This window comes from Bison bison, unplaced genomic scaffold, assembly GCF_000754665.1.
Source record: "Bison bison bison isolate TAMUID 2011002044 unplaced genomic scaffold, Bison_UMD1.0 scf7180017864032, whole genome shotgun sequence".
NCBI lineage: Eukaryota > Metazoa > Chordata > Mammalia > Artiodactyla > Bovidae > Bison > Bison bison.
The window spans coordinates 2,352,443-2,372,094 of NW_011494604.1; the positions used below are offsets into that span (position 1 = coordinate 2,352,443).

A 19,652-nucleotide genomic window follows, 5' to 3' on the forward strand; every position below is an offset into this window, starting at 1 on the left:
CTTAGTCATGTCCGACTCTTGGCGATCCCATGGACTGTAGCCCACCAGACTCCTCTGTCCGTGGGACATTCTCCAGGCAAGAATACTGGGATGGGTTGCCCTGCCCTCCTCCAGGGGATCTTCCCAACCCAGGGATCGAACCCAGGTCTCCCACATTGCAGGCGGATTCTTTACTGACTGAGCCACCAGGGAAGCCCAGGATGATCATTTAGCAAATGTTAGTTGCTATTATTTTTGTTGCTACCATTATTACTGCTGATATTGAGAGAAGTTGAAAGTGAGAAAGGAGCCTGGGGAAAGGGAAGACAAAGAGAGACTATGTACACAGGATTTGGCTCTGCAATATGGATACCACACATACTAAGGAGTCTCCTTAGACTCCACTGAGCATTCACACTCAAAGACTGCTATGGGCCACCTTTGGTGCTGATCCACTCAGGACAATATAAGATGGGAGCTATGGTTTCCTTGCCGTACAGTCCTTGCAGTGGGCCAATTCAGGTGCAAGGAGACAAGATCCATGGTGGGCAGCTGCAGAAGCTCTCACGGCTCAATAACCCATGTCTCACACGAGCCAGTATCTCTTATAGCAACTCTATTGACACAGCTTCCAGGGTTCTGGCAATGGACACACCCTTAGTTACAAGAGTCACCCTCTTCAGGGAAGATCAAGGAACATTATCCCCACCAGTTATTTATAGTTCATTGATAGTCTTTCCAATCCAGATTCAGTTTACCAGTTGGGAGAGTAGTTGTTTTTTTTAACCATAGGCAACATGATTTAGTAACATGTTGGCACATACTGTCTTTATCTGTTTCCAGGGAAACAGAACTAGGGTGTTAACTGAAGGTCAGATTAGCATGCTCAAGGGGAAAGGGTTTTATTAACTCCTTGCTCACAATGGGAGCAAACAGAGACATTTATCTGTTTTATAGAGAAACTGGGCAGTTCTAGATGTGAGTATCATGATGTTAGTTAGGATGTTAGATCTGAGATCTGGGAATTAGGGAATTGCGGGTCAGAGTGGGTAAGAAATATGCTAGAGCAGCAATAGCATGTCTGCAGGTCAGAGATACAGCCTGGCCTGTGATATTGTTTGGTGCCCTGACTGATTCCTGAGGCCAGTGCTGGGGTCTCCCAGGTAACCAGGCTGAGCCATCCTCTAAGAAGAGCTGGATTTATGGTGATAGATAAAATTGACTTCTTTCTTGTACCATATATACAGCTATGCCTGCTGTCATTCCAAAAGCCTAAAGAAGAACAGACAGGGCCCAGAACACCTTCTCTCCTTCAGTAGGTATTTATTAACTGTCTGTCAGGCACAAGTCCCAACTGCCTCCCTGTCTATAGACACCAGTGTAAAGACTATCTCCCAGAACCTTGAGCTCCTTATGGTCTGCAGGCCTGCAGGATACAGAAGAGGCAAGGTATCAAACTCCCTTCAGTAGGGGATTCTGGGGAACTACAAACTAGGTCCACATCTTGGGGTCCTTTACTTTTTCTTTCTCTATCCTGCTTTGGAAAAGCAGGAAAGCTCAATCCTAGATGAGCAGATAATTGAAAACAAAGACTGAAGGGTCTTAAGGATCCCTCAAGGACGATGCCATCAAAATTTTGCATTCATTATGTCAGCAAATCTGAAAGGCCCAGCAGTGGCCACAAGAGAAAGGTCAGTCCTCATCCCAATTCCCAAGAAGGGCAGTACCAAAGAATGTGCTAACCATCAGACATTTGCACTCATCTCCCATGCTAGAAAGGTCAAGCTTAAAATCTTGCATGCTAGGCTTTAGCATTATGCAAACCAAGAACTTCCAGATGGCTAAGCTGGGTTTAGAAAAGGAAGAGGAACTAGAGATCAAATTGCCAACATTTGCTGAATTATAGAGAAAGCAAGAGAATTCCAGAAAAACATCTATCTCTGTTTCATCTACTACACTTAAAGCCTTTGACTGTGTGGATCATGACAAACTGTGGAAAGCATACCAGACCATCCTACCTGTCCCCTGAGAAACCTGTATGTGAGTCAAGAAGCAACAGTTAGAGCCCTGTATGGAGCAACTGATTGGTTCAAGATCGAGAAAGGAGTACGACAGGGCTGTCTGCTGTCACCCTGTTTGTTTAACCTATAGACTGAGCACATCATGAGAAATGCAGGCTGGATGAGTTACAAGCCAGAAACAAGATAAGTGGAAGAAACATCAACAACCTCAGATATGCAGATGATACCCCTGTAATGGCAGAAAGTGTAGAGGAACTAAAGAGCCTCTTAATGAGGGTGAAGGAGGAGAATGAAAGAGCTGGCTTAAGACTGAATATTAAAAAAAAGTAAAATCATGGCATCTGGCCCCATTACTTCATGGCAAATAGAAGGGGAAAAGGTGGAAGTAGTGACAGATTTCCTCTTCTCGGGCTCAAAAATCATTGTAGGCGGTGACTGCAGCCATGAAATCAGAAGAAGATTGCTTCTTGGCAGGAAAGCGATGACAAACCTAGACAGTGTGTTGAAAAGCAGAGACGTTACTCTGCCAACAAAGGTCTGTATAGTCAAGGCTATGGTCTTCCCGGTGGTCACATATGGTTGTGAGGGCTGGTCTGTAAAGAAGGCAGAATGCCAAAGAATTGATGCTTTCGAACTGTGGTGCTGGAAAAGACTCCTAAAAGTCCTTTGGACAACAAGGAGATCAAGCCAGTCAATCTTAAGGAAGATCAGCCCTGAATATTCACGGGAAGGACTGATGCTGAAGCTGAAGCTCCAGTATTTTGGTCATCTGATGAGCACAGATGACTCATTGGAAAAGTCCCTGATGCTGGGAAAGATCAAGGGCAGAAGGAGAAGAGGGCATCAGAGAATGAGATGGTGGACGGCATGAACACAAACTTGGGCAAACTCCGGGAGATGGTGAGAGATGGGGAGGCCTGGTGTGTTGCAGTCCATGGGGTCTCAAAGAGTCAGATAAGACTGGGCTGTTGAATAACAACAACAAGGGTCCTAGGCCAGAACACACACATGGGGTCTGTGTGTGTCCCTGTTTGCCTGAAGACATTTTCCCGGGGTCAGGCAGAGTTGTGAAAGCAGAGTTGTAAAGTGGGGAAATTTGCCCTTGGTTCTCTCCCACTCCCACTTTAGGGCCTGTCTCTTTTGGTCTAGGGCTCCTCTGCCACCCCATTTTAGGATCCCATCCCTAAGTCATGCTCGCGAAGGGCCTTGCTTTCTTAATGAACTGTTTCCGTGTCCAGGATAAACCAATTTCGGGAGGGGTTGCAGGAATGATGCATTTTAATAGGAGTCTCTCCTGGGTGAAAAACTGTTAAAAGTCAAAGGGATTGAGTCTGTAATAGTGAAGGGTTGGGATGTGGCAGAGAGGATGGGGAAGGGGGAGGGCAGGAGAAGGTTAGATCACTGTTACACTGTTTGGGCTACACAGGGAGGCCAGGAGGGGACAATGCCCTCAGGCATGACCCTGAGAGAATATGCAGGGCTTTTAGGCCTGTGTAAGCAAAGGCTTTCTTTCTTTCTTTCTCTCTCCCTCCCTCTCTTTCTCACCCCAAGTGTATGTCAGGGTTGGGGCAGAGGGAAGACCCACAGGTGTCCTTGGTCTGTCTAGCGCCCTGTGGTGGCTCTGGGAGCATGTCTCCAGCAGGGGTGGGCTGTGGATGTTTGTGTATGAGCTTCAGGTGTAATTTCCATGAGCCCACAGTGATTTTGCAGTAGGGTGAAGGTTGTGCAATTTTAAATCCACACCTTTCATCTGTTCTCTGCTCTGACACAAACATTAGGGAAATATGTGCAATAGTATATGCTCACTATATAGGTTTAAAAATCTATCTGGTATGTAGCAATTACTGAAGCATGAAATTCATAGTCTTATTTTAATCTCACTATTATGATAAGGTTGAAATAGTGTAAATTGTTATCCCCATTTCACTGATAAGGAAACTGAGGTTCAGACCATTAACTAACTTGTCAAAGTTTATAAAGCAGGTCTATACTAGAACCCAAGTCTCCTGAATTGAAACCTCATCTTTACGCTATAAAACACATAGCATTTTGTTGTGGAATTGACTGCACAGCAAGTTTTCAGATGTAGCAAGCTTCTCTGGCGAGGAGGTTGTTAGTGTTCTTTAGGGCATAGGTGTTCACGGATGGGTTAATGCAGTATATAAGCAGGATACAGGGGACAACAGGTAGTACGGGAATGTGCATACTTAGAAAAGAAAATCATTTAGTTGTCTTCTATCCTCTCAATCAAGTCACCAAACCTGAATATGAGCAAATTAAAACCAATATAATTTAAATTACAGATAGCATAAAATTCTAACACTAGGTGGTAAGTTGGTTTGAAAGTTAAAACTAAATCAGATTCTGTTGCTAAATGTGGCAAATGAAGGAAATAAGTCCAGGATCCTTATTTAATATCCTTGCTCTATGAAATAGCTTATGCTTTATTAAAAACAGAACAGAACAATAATAATCTTTTAGCTACCCCCATATTTAAAAGAAAAGGATAAAAATGTTTCTGTTTAGCTTCCTAATTTGCATTTAAATAGATTCTATCATTTATTATATATTAAAAACTAGATTTTTATATTTTCACTGAGTTTTAGCCAGCATAAAAAATTGCTTAGCAAAATATGAAGAAAAAAAACTCAAGTAGCTTACATGTAACATTCATCTTCTTAATGAGATGAAACTATGTTGGTTTCCAAACAAAGAGATAAAATTTCATTATTTAGACATGAACTTTCCTCCTGGAGGAATTTTGTTGTCTTTTTACATTTTGTGGAACCTACCATTTGCTGCTTCTCAAAAAAATAAACAACAGTAACAACAACAACAATAATGTTCAAAATGTTTGAAACCACTGTGGAAATATTTCCTTTAATTTTTTTTTCTTTAGAGTTTTTTTCAAGTGTCTAGTTGAAGTGTCTTCCAGAGAAGCCAGTTCAAACAAATCAAGCGCAGTGTCCTAGTTGGAAGGGAATTTAGAAAGGGTCAGCTTGTCTGGAGATGAGCAAGCCCAGAACCCATGGCCAGCTTGCTCATGCATTACCTTCATTCACTAAGTATTTCTTGGACTGCAAGGAGATCCAACCAGTCCATTCTGAAGGAGATCCGCCCTGGGATTTCTTTGGAAGGAATGCTGCTGAAGCTGAAACCACCTTTGGCCACCTCATGCGAAGAGTTGACTTATTGGAAAAGACTCTGATGCTGGGAGGGATTGGGGGCAGGAGGAGAAGGGGACGACAGAGGATGAGATGGCTGGATGGCATCACTCACTCTATGGACGTGAGTCTGAGTGAACTCCGGGAGTTAGTGATGGACGGGGAGGCCTGGTGCGCTGTGATTCATGGGGTCGTGAGGAGTCAGACACGACTGAGCAACTGAACTGAACTGAAGTATTTATTGAGAGAAGTATAGCTGTTTGAATCAGCTATCTCCAGGCACTGAGAGGGCAAAGGTGAGGCAGAGAGGAGGGGGCTGGGTACTAGACAGTGCGTGGCCTATGAGGGACAGTGGCCTACCACAGCTGGAGCCTCATAGTGCCCTGGTGGCTGCCTTCTGAGGGGCAACAGCTCTGCGGAGCCTGGGCAGAGGAGGTCCTGTAGTCAAGGAGGCAGGGCAGTATCTTTCGAGCCTGAATCAGCAGACACTCAGTGAATGTGCCTTGGGTGAAATGAATAAAGCCCATTGGGTGGGCTTCACTTCTCTGAACCTGTTTGCCGTCTGTAAATTGGGCCTGATGGAGGCAGTGAGATGTGTGTGAATGGACATGTTGAACTCTAAAGCTCCAGACAGATACCAGGGCTAAGACTAAGAAGCTGCCTTTCTCTGGCTGTCAAAACAATGCCAGTTTTCTCACGGACATTCTTTGTAATCAAAAGTTAGAAGTGTACTTTGTAACAATGAATATGTATTCTGATCCAGGAGACTCAATAAGACTAATTTTTATTTTGAATGGAAAAAAATACTTTGCATAAGTTTCCCAATTGAGCCAGTTGTAAGCCAGGATGCTTACTTCCATTCTGGGTACTACTTATCCCTTGCAAATGAAGAGAAGCACAGAAATGAAGAGACTTGCCCACAGTCTCACGGGTAGTTAGTGACAGAGCCAGGCCCAGACCCAGTCTTGTCCTCATCCTGCTTAAGTGCACACCCACCTGGGAGCATGCATGCGCACACACACATTCTCTGCTGCCGGTTCCACTGAATGCAGCAGAAATGCTGATGATCCTTGCAGGCAGCCAAGTTCAAAAAGGTGAGGGTTATATATAATTAGCAGATTCAGGCCCAGAGGAGACTTGAGACTGTCCCTAGAAAACAGCCACGTTGGAGAAACCCTGGTTCCTGCTATCGTGTAGACTATTTGGCCTCTAGAGCAGGGCTTTTTCTCGCTTCACGAGGTGAGTGTCACATCTTTGGAGCACTGCATCTAGCCTCCAGCATAGCTGCGGCTGCTGCTGCTGCTAAGTCGCTTCAGTCGTGTCTGACTCTGTGCGACCCCATAGACAGCAGCCCACCAGGCTCCCCCGTCCCTGGGATTCTCAAGGCAAGAACACTGGAGGGGGTTGCCGTTTCCTTCTCCAATGCATGAAAGTGGAGAGTGAAAGTGAAGTTGCTTAGTTGTGTCCGATTCTTAGCGACCCATGGACTGCAGCCTACCAGGCTCCTCCATCCATGGGATTTTCCAGGCAAGAGTACTGGAGTGGGGTGCTATTGCCTTTTCCGAGCATAGCTGCAGTTCCCCAAAAAGTTCAGCCCCCAGAGACTGCTCATGTGCTCCACTATGGAAGGCAGATGGGGCAAAATGGCTTGGGCACAGACCTGATCATGTAATAAGTCCACTCAATGAGATGTGTACTTCCTCCAGCACTTTCTATTGTCACCTGCCATTTAACTCACTGTTGTCCCTGCTTTTCCTCCCTAATTGGCCCATGCTCAGCTCTCCTTGCTCTGTAGTCCAGCAGGGACCTGGCGCCAGGCAATCTAATAATTCTGATGCTAGCACATAACTCTCTGTTTATTAGCATATCTAAATAGTCATTTAGCAGAAAATACAGGGAAGGTCACTTCCAGGCCACTAGGATAGCCAAGAAAATATAAGGAATGAGTTCATCCCAAGTTCTAAGGACTTCAAGCATTTCAGATTTTCATTAATTTTATTGATTCTTTCATCAACAAGAAAAAGAGATAGAATTATTTTAAAATGAGGTTGAGAGGTAGAATTTTAAAGAACAAAAATTACACAATGAAATTCCTTTAGTCTCCAGGGGAGCTTGTCTTCTTCCCCTCTTGTCCTTAATAATAATTTTAAGAACCATGTGCCACACCAACCATATGCCATTGGTATGGGATTGGCTATGGCTGGCAGAACCAGGGTGTTGCACACCACCAATACCAACCAGCCTCCACAGGCTTCCCTAGCCTGGGACATCCATGGACAGTCAAAAGTGAAGAATGCTACTTTGCCCTTTATCTGTGTAGGTAGCAGGGAGTGATCTGGGTAATTCAGAAGGGAGAATCCTCTCTAAATCAAAGTGTGCCCATTTGCCTTGGGAAGGTGGTTTGTTTATGCTTATGTGTGGGTTGTCATAGCCTTGATGTCTCTCTCCTGACCTCCAGACAAAACTCTTAACTACCCACAGGACACCTTCACTTGAAGTTCTCCTAAGCGTCTAAAACTCAGTTTCTAAGATGGAACCACGATCTCTGCTCCCTCACCCCAGCTTCTCACCCTCCTCTTGAGGTAGTGCCATGACATCTTCTTTTACAAGGACCCAGGGTGCTATTCCAGACGCCTGACTATTCTCCCTGTCTCTCCCTCACCCCCACTTCCTAAACAGTTGGGAGTCCTCAGTCCCCTCCTAGTAGCTCTCACTCTGCCCACTTCTCAAACTCCACTGCCATTCCCTACACTCAGGTTTCCAGGTTATCTCTCTTGCTCCCCAGGATTACTGTAACAGCCTCCTAACCATTTTCACTGCTCCATATCTCCCCTCCAGTCTCCCATCCCACACTGCTCTCAAAGCTGACATCGAATTTCATTGCTCAGCCCTCCACTGATGCCTTGCTGCCCACAGTATATAGTCCAGGTTTCCTAAAGTATGTGTCCAGAGCTCTTCATGGTCCCATCTACCTCCTCAGCCACATATTCTCCTTACATCAGGTCCAGAAGCACAAAAGTGGTGATTTCAGAGCCCTTCACACACTGGGCTGCCCCGGAGTTCTGCCCCTTTGATCTCCCCTTTGTGTGGAGCTTACCTCTCATTCATCTTCCCCTGGCTAATTCCTACCTGAGTCAAGATCAACTCAGGTGTCGCCAACTCTGGGAAGCCTTCTGTGCTCTTTCCTGTCTCCACACCACCAAGAGTGGCAGCTACCTTGATCCACCATCTTGACCTTTATCTTGATAGATTTCTTTTCAAATTGTGATCTTAATTGTCATATGCCAAGTTATACTAACATTGTATCTGAGTCCATGTTTGCTGTTCACAGTGGCTTTTAAGCCACTTAAACTCAAGAAGCACATATTAATCATTTTTGCCTTGAACAGTGCCAGGCATATAATGAGTGTCCAATAAATATTGGTTAAATGTAACTGAAAAAGTAAATTCATTTGTCTGTTTAAAGGAGGAAAATGGAATGAGGCTGTGGTTCGGCCTCGAAGAAAGCTGGCATGAATTTTGCAGCGTCTCAGCTTGCATCTCTGCTCAGTTCTTCCCTGCTCTTCTCTGCAACTGAGCCGCAGTCTTTAGCTCATCCCAAGCTACTGGGCGTTGAGTTCCAAGTGCAGCAGTCCTCTTCTCCAAAGGTTTAACATCTTTCCTGGCTATATCAGTTGACTACTCTAGGCAGAAAATTACAGAAAATCCAGCTTAAACCAGTTTGAATAATAAAGAGGATTTATTGGCTCAGGTACTAAGGAAGTCCAGAGAGAAGGTGGTGATCAGGCAAGGCTCAAGCAGAACTCTGCCTATTTCTTTCCATTATTTTGGCTACACCCTTTCTCTGCCCATTGACTTCTCCCTCAAGCTACCACCAGAATTGTGACAATTCAGCAATTTGAGGTGCAGGGTCACAATGACAGTATCAGAGGAAGAGAAGCTGTATCTATAGTACTGCAGTTCTGTTTTCCCAGAAGTTTCCAGCAAACGTCCCTTCATGTATTATTATACTGAATTGAATAACATTCCTATTTCTTACCAATTTCCCTGGTGGCTCAGACAGTAAAGAATCTGCCTGTAATGCACAAGACCTAGGTTTGATCCCTGGGTTGGGAAGGTCCCCTGGAGAAGGAAACAGCAACCCACTACAGTATACTTGCCTGGAGTATTCCATGGACAGAGAAGCCTGGCGGGCTACATACAGTCCATGGGGTCACAAAGAGTTGGACATGTTTCTAAGATAATCCCATCAGTCAGGAAATGTCATACACTGATTAGCTTAGATCTGGTGTCCTGAGAAGCGATAACCCTTAGAGTGACCAGGCTTTTTCTTGGAACTGAGATTCTGATCAGCTCCCCTAAAAGTGAATGGGCTGCCTGGGAAGGAGGTGGAAACCTAAATGAAAACCAGGTACAGAGCTGGGGAAGGAAAATGGCTCAGTGCCCACTGTGCCAGGCAGTATTTACCCTACCCTTAAAATCCTCCTCTTCTGATTCCTCATGGCTTATAGCAGAAACCCTGGAATTGTGAGGCTGTGGGATCAAAAGAAAAGTTGATTCCATTCAGAGTCAATTCAACGATGTGTGTGGTCAGGCAGTGTAAATGGGAGGGGAGTATATTAGGATGCTCTGTGGCTTCCGACAAGGGTCTCTCCTGCTGGTGCAGTAGGGGATACATGAAACCTCCCACCTGTCCTGTCCCTAAAGCATGTATGGGGTTCTTTTGATGATTTTGAAAAGTTTTTAAAAGGGGAAGTAAAGGTTTCTAAAAGTTTTTAAAAGAAGCAGCTGATAGTGAACAGCTTTCTCCTAACTCTCCCTGGTCCTCTTACTCATTTTCTCTTTTTCCTCTAGACTTTGTAAGGAAGCATTGAGGCTGATGGTGGGGCCTTCTTCTAAGGAGGGCTCTTCTGGGAAGCCAGGCTGTGGGCACTCCAACCCTGAGCACAACGTCTGGTCCTCACTGGGCACCAGCAGAAGGGCTGGTTTTCTTCCAGTAGCTCTTAAAGTTTCTTGCTGTTGAACTCATAACCATTATCTGTGTCTTCTTTTCCCCTTCCAGATGTTTGACTGGATAAGCCACAACAAGGAGTTATTCCTCCAGAGCCATACAGAGATTGGAGTCAGCTACCAGCACGCCCTAGACCTCCAGACACAGCACAATCACTTTGCCATGAACTCCATGGTGAGTGCAGGACCTGTTTTCTTGGGGCAAGAGAATGATGAGGGGGAAAGGGGTTGAGATACAGAGGGTAGAAACGGACTTCCAACCTGAGTAGGAAGGAGAAGCTCTGAACATGAAGCCCCTTTTAGCATTCCATTTGCTAGCATGGGGACGTGTGCAGAGCATGCGGTGAGTCGGCTATTCCTGCAGCAGATTATGGCCCCGTTTCGGCCTGTGAACCCTGCTTTACATGGTAAAAGGAATGTGCTGCGGTTGTAGAAGCTATCAGCCCTATGCTGTACTAGAAGGGAGAGTGCCCCTTTCTACTCCACTGACTCCACCGACTGGCACGTGTGAGTCACTGAGCTGATGGAGAGGGACCTCAGTCTATGGCACGCTGGAAACCAGTGAGTAAACTGGGTTGTTGGACTAGAGGAGAGGAGCCTGGCAGGGCATTACAATTGCTGCCTTCAGACATGTGAAGGGCTGCCTTGCAGAGAAGAGGTGGAATTGTTTCCTGTTGGTCTAGGAAGCAGAACTGTCCAGGGGACCACAGTTGGAGCAGGAGGCAGGATATGGCTCAGGCGTTGGCTTGTATTGGAAGTTAGAGCCCCCGTGATGAGGAGAGTTCAAGCAGATGCTGAATTCAAACACAGAGGGATACATAATGGCTGTGGTCAGAGGAAATTTACTTCTCTGTCCTTCAATTTCTTCATCTGTAAAGTCAGAATAATAATAGCTCCTTTATACAGTGGTTGGGAAGATTTACTGAATTAATTGTAAGGTGGCTGGAGATGTGCCTGGTACTTAGTCCATTATTGGTATTGTGATATTAATGATGCTGATGATATAAGAGTCTAGTCTAGATAATACCTGTGATTCCTTGAGAAACTAACACTTTGGGATACTTATTTTTCCATGTGGTCACCCCAAGACTTTGAAATCTTGTCTGCCTCTTGAACCCTTTGTATTTGAAATGCCTGCAGCCTAAGTATGCCTCAACATCTCTCTCTCTCTCTCCCCTCTGCCAGCTCTTGCTACTTGTACTGCTGGTCCAAAAGAATATCTCTGCCATTCCCCATATATCTGAATGTCAAAGACACCTTATCATTTCAACTGGTGATGATAGGAGGAGGGCAAATGTTAGAAAAACATAAACACAGAGGATCACAGAGGCCAGGAAGGAAGACAATTTCATTTTCTAAGGAGTTATTTTAATTATGTTATACACTGGACTTAATGTATTGAAGAAGAAATAATTCTGGCCTCAAGTTTTCAGTGTCTAATAAGGGAGATAACTCAGACAGTCATGGCGCAGTTTGATATGTGCTGTGATTGAGTTGCTGTATGGGCTTCCCTGGTGGCTCAGTGGTAAACAATCTGCCCATCAATGCAGGAGATACGGGTTTGATTCCTGGGTGGGAAAGATCCCCTGAGAAGGAAATGGCAATCCACTCCAGTATTCTTGCCTGGGAAATCCCATGGACAAAGGAGCCTGGCAGGCTACAGTCCATGATGTTGCAAGAGAGTTGGACGTGACTTAGCAACTAAACAACAAGAGATGCTGAGTGACTAAGAACCTTACAGTCTCAATGATTTAAAGCAATAGGGGTTTATTTCTTGTTCCTACCATGTACCCATCACTGGCTGGTGGGGGGTCTGCTCATCACAGTCACTCAGGGATCCAGGCTGAGGGACCAGCCACTGTCTCAGATGCAGCCAGTGCCTCACTAGACAAAGCAAGCCTCCAGGCACATGTTAGCTCTGAAAGCTTCCACCTAGAAGTGGCACATTTTACTACCTAACAGCAGTCACACGGCCACATCTAACTTCGTGTGTGGAGATATATGGTCTTACCTCCACATATTGGGGAAGAGAGAGTGGGTACTTGTGAATAACCCTAATGGTTAGCAGAGGGAGTCACTGCAGGATAATCAGGTACAGATGAACAGCATTTATTCATCTGTACAAAACGGGGATTTGCATGGGAAGGTACTTCTGGCTTCAGAATAGAAGGCTGTGGGACCAGGCAGGGAAAACATCAATATTGACTGTTATCAGTTTTGGCCACAGCAGTCTTGTCTTATCTAAATGTAAAGAGTCATTCTCTTCCAACTAGTCTTCTATAATTATGTCTCATCTCAGGTTTGCTTTAGTCACAGAGGAGCAAAGCAATTGATCACAAGTGATTAAGAATGTGAACTCAAATCTAGTCAGGTTTGATTATCTGTGTGCCTTGTAGATTTCCCCTGGTGAAATTTACAAATTCTGTACCAGAATCTTCATGTCACCCAACTGCCTGGCCCTAAGGCAGACAAACTCATTTTAATAAGAAGCAAAGACAAACATAATTAGAGAGGTAAGTCTGCTACCAAGCCCCTCAAAACAATGAACTACAAAGTTAAATAGAGAGAGCCTTTGGCTTTGAATTATCTGCACCACTGCTCTTCTCTGTTAAGATGGATAACTGAGAGTTAATGACACATCAAAAACTCTTTCCTCTGACAAATTTACCTTTGATGTTTCCATTTTCAGGACAAAAAAAATTAAAATGAGGGAAGAATTTTACTGAAGGGAAGCATCTTTTGGAGCTGGGAGAGAAGAAGAGGAATTTTAATATACAACAGCCAATTAATATGTTCCAGCCCATCTCTAAGTCTCCCACTGCCATGAGTGCCTGCAGCACTCAGAGGCCCATTTAGCCTGATTATCCTGGCTTTCCTCTCCAGCTGCAGGCAGGGGAAGGGAAACCCCAGTGCTGTTTGATCAAATTGCCCAAACCAGTGCGTTATAGACAGAGACCAGTGCCTTTGTTAACTGGGAGGTTTACAGGTTTGTTATTAAAAGGAACTTCCCCCAAATGGATGTCATCATCCCAAGCAGGTAAAAGAAGGGTATTACAGACTCCTTTTCTCTGGCCTGAATGATGGATGTTGCTGCCAAGAAACAGATGAATTTAAGCAGCTACTGATGGAGCCCAGTGACTGTAGGAATGATCAGTTACTCAGGGGAAGTGGGAATGTGGATTGTTCTGTAATTTCACTGAGACATTTACATTTTGGTTCTTGGAACAGGACCTACACATATGCCACACATTTGTCCACCTAAAGGTACATGTAGCATACTTTGTTTCAGGCTACAGGTGAGTTGTTTGCTACTGAATCCTTATCATGTCATCTGTCTCTCCACTGGAACCTCTGTGGGACAGACCATCTCTCTTTTGTTCACCACTATATGCCCAACATCCAGCACATCTAATCCTTAATTATTTGTGGAATGAGTAAAGAAAGAAGTCATGAGGTTCTTGGGATCTTAAATTGGGGAGGGTGATTGATAGGCTTTAGGGTTTACTACTGAAATAGGCCAGTGATCCCTTACCTTTCTGCGCAGTCACAAGCCCCTTTGAAATCTAATGAAAATTGTGAGTCTTCTCTGCAGAGAAATGTATGTAGACAACGTTTTAAAGATATTAATATTTTCAGGGGATTTGAGGGAATCCTAAAGCCTATTGATCATCCTCCCCAATTTAAGATCCCAAGAACCTCATGACTTCTTTCTTCATTCATTCCAGAAATAATTAAGTATCGGACGTTGTGCTGGATGTTGAGCATATAGTGGTGAATAAAAGAGAGATGGTCTCTCCAACTGAGGTTCAATGGGGAGATGGATGATATTATATAATTTCATAAGTAAATATATAATCATAAATCAATAAGCCTTGTGTTGGAAGAGTAGGGCTGCTATGATGGAGAATAACAAAAGAGGCTCCATTTAAATGATGAGAGGTCAGGTACATTTTCAATTAATAATTAGTATTGACTTATTGTTCATTAATTGATAGTAATTATTGGTCTGTGAATTAACTGCTGTGCTGTGCTAACTTGCTTCAGTTGTGCTTGACTCTGTGTGACCCTATGGACTGTAGTCCATCAGGCTCCTCTGTCCATGGGATTCTCCAGGCAAGAATACTGGCGTGGATTGCCATTCCCTCCTCCAGGGGATCTTCCCCATCCAGGGATTGAACCCGGGTCTTCTGCATTGGAGGCAGATTCATTACCATCTAAACCACCAGGGACACCCATGAATTAACTCTGTAAAGTACCAATTCTTCTTTATAATTTAAGGAAGCCCTATGTATATCATTTGGTAAATGAAAATGATCTAGTTATAATTTGTGTATTTTTTAAGTTTTGTTTTCATGTCTAGTTTTATATACCAGTTAAAGACCCAACTCCGGCTGAGATGACCATTATTGAGAAATAATTGCATATCAGCAAATTATGGATAAAGATCAGAAATATCCTAGATTTTATCTATGAATTGGTACTAGTAAAGGCTATCAGTTATTAACACGTGGAGAGTGTGGGAGTAATGCCCCACTGAGAACGGTCCGTGAGCAACTCTGAAAGAAAATGGTTAAAAATGCTTGACTTTTGCCTTTTTGTTATGGCAAGAATTTTTTTTTTTTTTGCAATTTCAACTGGGGAATCCTATTATACTTTTTTCATCTCCAATAATAACAATAATAACCTACCTACTAAACCCAGTAGATAAATATTCTCTGGCTTCTTATAGTGCCTCATAAAGCCAGATTTCCTGAGCTCTCTGGGGCCCTCCTTTTTCCTGATATGTCTTCTGTTGTGAAAGCCTTTCTTACAAATTCTCCTTGCCCTGAGTGTGGCCTCCTCCTCTGATGGGAGTGTGGGCAGATAGAAGTAGAGTTTGGGTTGTAATGTGCAATAGAACCATTATGTAGCCGTCTATGCTCCAGTCACTCATGAAAAAGACACTCACAGAAGTACATACAAGCATAACAGTGTTATTTACAATTTTAATTAGCTGGTTCTTTGGGAAAAAATAAATTGCCAATGGTTTCTGTCTAGAGTTTTAAAATATGAAATGATATTCATTTTCTATGATTATGACTGTGAGGACTCATGTTAGTGATAACCATGTGCAGCTGGGCAGTAGGAAGCATTTCTGCAGCGGCATGTTGATAGCTGCTTTAGTGCTATTAATTTGCTCACCAGAGGCACTAACTGTCAGTTGGTGGTGTGCAAATCAGACCAATTGCAACAAAGCCTGTGGCAGTCTCTTTGTTTTGAGGGAAAGTTACAAATAGTAACACCAAGGAGAAATCAAACCTGGTGCAAAAGAGAGAAAGATTCTGAGCAGGTTTCCTGACCCAATTTGAGAAGCCTAGCTCTGCGGTCTTCTGTCACCTTTGATTCTCAGCAGGCCCAAACCGTGACTCTGCAAGCACTTCCCTACCCGCAAACAGGCAGCAGCACTTCCTATAATGACAGTATTTCTAGGTTTTGGTGAAAACACACACACACTTGCACGCGCACTATAGTAATGTTTAATAGGGTTTGACCCTGCCGTAGCTGCAAAGTTTCTTAGTAGACACAGGACCTGCTGAAAAAGAGAAGAGACATCTTTGCTGATATGCTTTAGTCTTTTTAGTGAAATTTTTTTCCCCAAAGAATCATTAGTGCACTTGCTAAAAGTGCAGGTTTCTTTTTGGCTTCTACTCCTGGAAGACTAGAAAATCCTAGAAAATTCTAATCTCTGGGGGGTGAGACCCCCACACCTCCATTTTTAACAAGTTTCACTGGTGATTTTATGTACATATTAGAGTTAGCAAACTATTATTCTGTGGACATGTATATGTATAAAATAGTCATGCCCTAAAATGTAGCATTACGTGTTCTGAAAGAGAGTCCACTTCCAGTATGATGTGTGTGTGTCCAGTGTGTGTCCAGTGTGTGTCCAGTGTGATAGAATGATGAGCTATGCAGACTTACTCTCTAGTGAAAGTATTTTTTTTTTAAGATTCTTTTCCCACATAGGCCATTACAGAGTAGAGTTCCCTGTGCTATACAGTGGGTTGGCAGACATGTTTTAAACAAAAAGTCTCTAAAAATTTTCCTAAGTGCATACAACAAATGAAGAAACATTTATTCAAGAAAATGTACTAAAACTTGCTAAGAACAGTGAATCTGTGGTATTTGAACGAGGACCCTCTTTTCTCCCCATTTCCACCTCAGTGAGATGGAAATTCTGCTCGAGACTAGTGCAACCAGGAACACAGGATCCCCTTTCTCCCTAGTTCCCAATTGAAGGACTCTCTTCTCGGATAAAACAATTCCTATCCTGCTCCAAGCTACCGGATGCTGAAGTTAAGTTTTAGGTGAGTGTGGCCAAGAGGTGGAGCATCTTCTGCTTAGCCCCCACTCATGGAGCTGCTGCTATATCATGGGCATAGCACTGCCTTGGAGTAGAAGCAAAATATAAAGCAGAGAGCCCCAAATCTTTTCCCAAAGCAACTGATTTTATTTTCAACAGAGGGTGGAGAAGTTCAAGCCAGTAGCACTCTCAAAAATGCCCTTAGGGAAGTTATGGTGAGAGATAACTAAGAGAAGATTGCTAGAGAATTGAAGATACAGGATGAATAGTAGGCAGGTTAGTTTGCCAGAGAGAAAAGGACCTCCTGGGGTCAGAACAAATCTGAAATACTGGCCTCAGGATCTATCCCTTCAAAGGAGCTTGCATTTGATTGGATAGATCTGTGGAGTAGTTGATACCCCCAGGACATTATGGGAAACAATACAATAGTGATCTGGAAATTAGTAAAATTTAACAGCTTGATGTGGTCAGGGAAAGAGAAAGTTAGAGAGATGACTATGAAGACCAGTGTCATCCCAGGGTGACTGTAGGCATACCCAGTGCTGTACCCCATAAGGAACAACATCAGAGTTTTCCCACTAAAATAATTTGGCCAGTCACTAAACAAACAGGTAAACAAATACCAATAACAAGCCCCAGAAGTGGAGGAATCAGTACCCAGAGATGCTGCAATATATTATCTAAAATGTCCAGGTTCTAACAAAAAATTATAAGTTATGCAAAGAAATGTATGAATGGAAGTGGTGGGTGAGGGGACAAACAGATAAAAAGCACTTGCTGGAAAAAGCAAGAAACAGAAAATGCCTCCAATAGTCACCAGATACCAAATTTAACAAAGATTCAAAGTAGCCATTATAAATATGTTTTTTTTTTAAGTGTAGTTTTGCCTCCTTTGTCATAGACTAATTAACCATACATGCATGGACTAATTTCTGGGGTTTCTATCTTGTTTCAATGATCTATATCTCTACTGTCTTGATTACTATAGTTTTGTGGTATAGTCTGAGATCAGGGAGTCTGATTCCTCAGCTCCATTTTTCTTTCCCAAGATTGCTTTGCCCATTCAAGGTCTTTTGTGTCTCTGTTATATAAATTTTAAGATTGTTTTTTGTTCAAGTTCTGTGGAAATGCCATTGGTAATTTGGTAGCAGTTGTGTTGAAGCTATAGCTTGCTTTGCGTAGTATAGTCATTTTAACGATATTGATTCTTCTAATCCAAGAACATGGTTTATCTTTCTATCTGCTTATGTTATCTTTGATTTTTTTCATCTGTGTCTTATAGTTTTGGAGTACAAGTCTTTTGTCTCCTTGGGTATGTTTATTCCTAGGTATCTTATTCTTTTTGATGCAATGGTAAATTTGATTGTTCCTTGAATTTCTCCTTCTGATCTTTTGTTGTTAGTGTATAGAAATGCAACCGATTTCTATGTATTAATTTTGTAACCAATTTTTACTTTACCAAATTTGTTGATAAGTTCTAGTAGTTTTCTGGTAGCATCTTTAGGATTTTCTATGTATAATATCAAGTCATCTGCAAACAGCGAGAGTTTAACTTATTCTTTTCCAATTTGGATTCTTTTTTCTTTTTCTCCTCTGATTGCTGTAGCTACAACTTCCAAAACTATGTTGAATGACAGTGGCAAGAGTGGACACCCTTGTCTTGTTCCTTATCTTAGAGGAAATGCTTTCATCTATTCACTGTAGAGTGTGATGTTAGCTGTAAGTTTGTCATATATGGTCTTTATTAAGTTGAGATATGTTCGCTCTGTGCCCACTTTCTAGAAAGTTTTTATCATAAATGGGTGTTGAATTTTGTCAAAACATTTTTATGCATCTATTAAGATGATCATATGGTTTTTATTTTTCAGTTTGTTATTGTCCTGTATCATGTTTATTGCTTTGTAGAGTTTGAAAAATCCTTGCCTCCCTGGAATAAATCCCACTTGGTCATGGTGTTTGATCCTTTTAATGTTTTGTTGGATTCTGCTTGCTAGTATTTTGTTGAGGATTTTTGTGTCTATGTTCATCAGGGATAGTGGCCTGAAATTTTCTTTTTTGTAGTGTCTTTATATGGCTGTGGTATCACAGTGATAGTGGCCTCATAGAGTGAGTTTGTAAATGTTCCTTCATCTGCAATTTTTTAGAATAGTTTCAGAATGATAAGTGTTAACTCTTCTCTAAATCTTTGGGAGAATTCACCTGTGGAGACTTCTGATCCTAGGCTTTTGTCTGTTGGGAGTTTTTTTAATCACAAATTTGATATTAGCACATGTAATTGATCTGTTCATATTTTGTATTTCTTCAAGGTTCAGTCTTGGAAGGTTGTACCTTTCTAAGAATTTGTCCATTTCTTCTAGGTTGTCCATTTTATTGGCATATAATTGTTTGTAGTAGCCTCTTATGATCCTTTATATTACTGTGGTGTCAATTGTAACTTCTCCTATTTAATTTCTAATTTTATTGATTTGAACCCACTCCTTTTTTTTCTTGATGAGTTTGTCTAAAGGTTTATTCATTTTATTTTTTCAAAGAACCAGCTTTTAGTTTCATTAATCTTTGCTATTGTTTTTTGGTCTCTATTTCATTTTATTTCTGCCCTGATCTTTATTTCTTTCTTTCTTTTTGTTAACTTTGGGTTTTCTTTTTTTTTTTAATTTAATTTAATTTAATTTTTTAACTTTACAATATTGTATTGGTTTTGCCAAATATAGAAATGAATCTGCCACAGGTATACATGTGCTCCCCATCCTGAACCCTCCTCCCTCCTCCCTCCCCATACCATCCCTCTGGGTCGTCCCAGTGCACCAGCCCCAAGCATCCAGTATTGTGCATCGAACCTGGACTGGTGACTCGTTTCATATATGATATTATACATGTTTCAATGCCATTCTCCCAAATCATCCCACCCTCTCCCTCTTCCACAGAGTCCAAAAGACTGTTCTATACATCCGTGTCTCTTTTGCTGTCTCGTATACAGGGTTATTGTTACCATCTTTCTAAATTCCATATATATGCATTAGTATACTGTATTGGTGTTTTTCTTTCTGGCTTACTTCACTCTGTATAATCGGCTCCAGTTTCATCCACCTCATTAGAACTGATTCAAATGTATTCTTTTTAATGGCTGAGTAATAC

General features: G+C 42.5%; 1 protein-coding gene across 5 annotated transcripts in view; it reads left to right on the forward strand.

Moving 5' to 3' along the window:
• KALRN (kalirin, RhoGEF kinase) overlaps positions 1-19,652 on the forward strand; it is a 626,732-nt gene that overhangs the window by 197,972 nt on the left and 409,108 nt on the right. For all 5 annotated transcript variants that reach the window (XM_010834276.1, XM_010834277.1, XM_010834274.1 and 2 more), the window contains exon 6: positions 10,227-10,349. In XM_010834276.1, coding sequence (XP_010832578.1) covers positions 10,227-10,349 — 123 coding nt within the window. The remainder of the gene's footprint in view (positions 1-10,226; positions 10,350-19,652) is intronic.